The sequence below is a fragment of the Arachis ipaensis genome, chromosome B08 (genome assembly GCF_000816755.2).
Source record: "Arachis ipaensis cultivar K30076 chromosome B08, Araip1.1, whole genome shotgun sequence".
Lineage (NCBI taxonomy): Eukaryota > Viridiplantae > Streptophyta > Magnoliopsida > Fabales > Fabaceae > Arachis > Arachis ipaensis.
In genome coordinates, this window is record NC_029792.2 from 125260190 (window position 1) to 125264936 (window position 4747).

At 35.6% G+C, this 4747-nt stretch overlaps 2 protein-coding genes across 3 annotated transcripts in view; both read left to right on the forward strand.

Moving 5' to 3' along the window:
* LOC107613098 (G-type lectin S-receptor-like serine/threonine-protein kinase At4g27290) overlaps positions 255–4747 on the forward strand; it is a 36101-nt gene continuing 31608 nt past the window's right edge. For both annotated transcript variants that reach the window (XM_016314951.2, XM_021110057.1), the window contains exon 1: positions 255–386. The gene's annotated coding sequence lies outside the window, so the exon portion shown is untranslated. The remainder of the gene's footprint in view (positions 387–4747) is intronic.
* On the forward strand, positions 458–4216 carry LOC107613100 (G-type lectin S-receptor-like serine/threonine-protein kinase At4g27290). The gene is made up of 7 exons (XM_016314952.2): positions 458–1897; positions 2039–2149; positions 2506–2648; positions 2742–2952; positions 3051–3288; positions 3388–3538; positions 3621–4216. Exons 1-7 carry the CDS (start codon positions 622–624, stop codon positions 3927–3929), a joined length of 2439 nt encoding a protein of 812 aa, XP_016170438.1. The 5' UTR covers positions 458–621; the 3' UTR covers positions 3930–4216.

Consider the following 4747-nt stretch of genomic DNA (forward strand, 5'->3'; position numbering starts at 1 on the left):
TGAACTCGTAGTTTATCTTGTTGTTGAAATTCATGTTAATTCTGTTTTTAATGGAACTTTTGCATTTTGGAAGTTGCTTGGACACTAACAGTAGTAGCTCATTTGGTTTCATATTTATTCTTCTATTTTATCATGGATACATTTTTGGTATTGCTGTCTAGCGTCTACCATAGTTGATTTATATGTTTGTGCAATCTTGATTAGTGTCTTTCATGTTGAATGATGAATATAATCTTCTTGGGCCCTAAATGCATTAAAATATAGAACTGTGGTGTATTTGTTTCGTCTCATACCTTGAGTCACACATATGTTCCACAATTAGGTGGTGTGTGGAATTTATCACTTGTGATCTCACATTGCATCCAATGGTGGAAGATGTATATCAGGTTGGTTCCCTAGTTATCTACCCTTTAATCAGTGCATTAGAAAAGTCATGAGCAACAAAAGTCAAGCTAGCAATAGGGACGTGCCATATGTGTTTACTTTTAAGTTGAAAGTTGCACTGAGAATTTAAAATAAATAAATAAATAAAATTTTTATTTAAGATTGAGACATTTAGCTTTGTTTCATATCATCAATATCCAAATTCAATCAATGAAGTACCTCTGAAGCTGTTATGCAATGGCCATTCTTTCTTTCATAGTGATTCTTGCTTACCTACTTTCTTCTTCCCTTGCCATAGAACTTGATTATATTCATGTTTCCAAGTCCCTCAGTGATGGCATGACCTTAGTGTCTCAAGGTGGAACCTTTGAACTCGGTTTCTTCAGCCCTGGTAAATCACAGAACCGTTACTTGGGGATTTGGTACAAGAAAATCCCAGTTCAGACAGTTGTTTGGGTTGCCAATCGGGCTAACCCCATTAATGGTTCCTCGGGAATATTAACATTGAACAGCACAGGCAATCTTGTGCTCAAAGAAAATGAAACTATTATTTGGAACACAGCCTCTCAAAAACAAGCAAAGAATCCAGTGTTAGAGCTCTTGGACGGTGGAAATCTTGTGCTAAGAAATGATGGAGATTCAAATCCAAAGGCCTATCTGTGGCAAAGCTTCGACTATCCATGCGATACACAATTGCCGGGGATGAAGACAGGAAGGGACCTGCAAAATGATTTTGATTGGCGAGTAACTTCTTGGAAGAGTCCAGATGATCCATCCCCTGGAGACCTTTCTTATGGTCTAGTACTAAGTGATTATGCTGAGTTTTCCATTATGAATGGAACGAAAAAGTTCTGTCGGATTGGACCTTGGAATGGCCTATACTTTGGGGGAGTCCCAAATATGAAGTATGAGTATATTTATGAACTCAGTTATGTCACCAACAAGGACGAGATATTCTACAGCTTTAGCACCAAGATTGATTCTCTCATCACAAGAGTTGTAATAAACCAAACAAGCGAACATGTTCTTACTCAATACGTCTGGGATGACAAAGTTCAGCATTGGAAACTTTTTGGATCACTTCCAGCTGATGTCTGTGATTATTATGGCTGCTGTGGAGCCTTTGGTTATTGCAGTGCAGCAGACACACATGTGTGCCAATGTTTGAAAGGGTTCAGTCCAAAGTCACCAAAAGCATGGAACTTATCCATCTGGACTCAAGGATGTATCCGCAATGAACCACTAAGTTGCAATGTCACAAGCAGTGATGGTTTTCTCAAATATACCGGCTTCAAAGAACCTGATACTCAACACACCAGGTTGTTTGAGAATATCACTTTAGAGGACTGTGAAGTTTTGTGCTTGAAGAATTGCTCTTGTATGGCTTATGCTAATTCTGACATAAGAGAAGGGGGCAGAGGATGTGTCATGTGGTTTGGTGATTTGATCGACCTAAAACTGCTTCAAGGCGGGAAACAAAGTCTATATATCAGAATGCCTGCTTCTGAGCTAGGTATGGAATGAAGTTGCATTTCTTGTTAATGCTTCCATCATTCATCTCATTTCAGGTTGCTTCACATTCTACAAAGCTCAAAATTACACTTTCATTTGGGATTTAACTGTGTTTTATGTGCCATGAATTTCAACCATGAAGAAATTTCAAGATCACATAAGAAAAAAGTGATAATTTCTGCTACCATTGCTGCAACTTGTGGGATGCTTCTACTTTGTTATGTCATATACAAAGTCCGACGGAACATTGCTGGTAACTACTGTCTTTTCTCTCACATTATCTCCAAAAGCCAACACTTTCTATATATGTATTCTATTGCTGAATTGAAATTTTGTTTGAATATAGCTAGTTCTCAGAAAACAATCTTGGTGTAATGATGGCAATGAATTTGAGGCTAGAGCTTTAGCAGCTTGAGATTGAAGAAAGTGAAATCACTATATAGATTTTCCAACTCCCTCTCTTGCATGTAATCCTCCATGTCCTCCCCACAAACCCAGAAAACCAAAAAAAGCAGAAAAAAAAAGAAAATGTTGCTGATTATCTTAAAACTTATAATTTTTAAGTTAATATAATATTGCTGTATATCTTTTCTTTCTCTTGCTTCCCAGAAAAGTCAAAAGCAGAATACTTTGAAGGATATGTAAACGACACAGATCTACCAATGTTTGATCTACTAATGATTAGTAATACCACTGATAACTTCTCGCTGAATAGCAAGATTGGACAAGGTGGTTTTGGAACTGTATATAAGGTAATTCGGTCTATGAATAGTTGGTTGCAAAGAAACAAGTAGAGGAATTTGACATTATTAAGAACATCTACTTACATAAATGTGATAAATCAGGGGAAATTAGCAGATGGGCAAGAAATTGCTGTCAAGAGACTTTCACAGAGTTCTGGCCAAGGAATGACGGAATTTCTAACTGAAGTGAAGCTTATTGCAAAGCTTCAGCATCGAAATTTAGTAAAACTTCTTGGTTGCTGCATTCGAGGACAAGAAAAGTTGTTAGTTTATGAATACATGGTTAATGGCAGCCTAGACAACTTCATTTTTGGTGTGTGATTCAAGAAAGCTTAGATCAGACCTAAATTTGGCTAAGATTACCACTTGAATATTCATTATTAATTAACAAATTTGTTTTTCTAAACATAGATCGAATGAAAAGCAAGTTGCTGGAGTGGCCTCAACGCTTCCTCATAATATTTGGAGTTGCTAGGGGACTTCTATATTTACACCATGATTCAAGATTGAGAATTATCCACAGAGATCTCAAATTAAGTAACGTTTTACTTGATGATAAGTTAAATCCTAAAATATCAGACTTTGGAATTGCTAGAGCTTTTGGAGTTGATCAGACTCATGGAAACACAAATAGAGTTATTGGGACTTAGTGAGTATCTATGTAACTTTATAGTATCCACCCACCCCCCTCTCTTATTTTCGTTATAATATGCGATATGAATACACTTGTTTTCATGGTTTCATGCAGTGGATACATGGCACCAGAGTATGCTATCAATGGGCTATTTTCAGTAAAATCCGACGTCTTCAGCTTTGGCGTAATATTGATGGAGATTATAAGTGGGAACAGAAATAGAGCGCTTTGTCATGCAAATGAGACTCTTAATCTTGTTGGCTATGTAAGCAAGCAATCAAATAGTTGTTTTATTCAACAAAGATGTTGCAAATATTCTGAAGTTTTTTTCATCTTATATGATATAGGCTTGGATGCTTTGGAAAGAGGACAGACCTTTGGAGCTGATTGATCCAAACATTAAGGAGTCGTGTGTCGTGGCAGAAGTATTGCGGTGCATCCATGTAAGTCTCTTATGTGTGCAACAACACCCGGAAGATCGGCCAACAATGGCCTCAGTACTTGTCATGTTAGGAAGTAAGATGGATTTAGTTGAGCCTAAAGAGCCTGGCTTCTTTTCCTGCAAGCTCCCCACTGAAGTGAATTCACACTCAGATCAACATAACATCATCACTTTAAATGATGAATTAACTATTACCTCATTAGATGGTCGGTGAAATCACTTTGTTAGCTACACTAATTGCATGAGTGTGTCGTTTTCTTACAATTTGGCTTTCATAGATTAGTTTATTTTTCTAGGTTCTGCTTTGGTGTTGTGTACTTTATTTGCAAATAACTTTTCAACTGAAGAGCACATTGCGCAGATGCCAATCTTGCTCTGCAATATGATGACCACTTGGGCTACTTAGATATCAGGATTTCTATAATTCATCATGTTAGAATTTATGACACTCATTCAAGAATAAATATCAAAGAGTAAATGGTTAAAATTGTCTTTAAAAGATCTTTTGTTCTCCAAAGTAGTCCCAAAATTTTTTTTAATAGAATTCATCTTTCAAAGATTAAGTTAGTCACATTAGTCATTTCATTATTTTCTTTACTGATGGTATTAAAATTTACTATATGACATGTTAAGTGATATTACACTGACTATATCGCATACTTCATACTTCTTAGTCCTAATTAGTAAATTAGCTACTAACATGATAAATTTATGCAATTAGATCAAATCAACTTTAAATTAAGGAAGATCGTGTGGCATGAAAATCTCTCAATTTGGAGTTGATTTGATCTAATTTTATAAAGTTATTATGTTAATAGACAATTAGGACGATATCACTTAACGTATCATATCAACAAATTTTAACACCATGAACAATGAAAGAGACAGAAGAACTAACGTGACTAATTTCAAATTTTTGGTGGACGAATTTAATTAAAAAAAGAGAGCCAATTTGAAGATCTTTCATAAAAATACGAAATGTATAATGAGGGGTGCTTATTTATCGACAAAAAATATAATTTAATCATATAA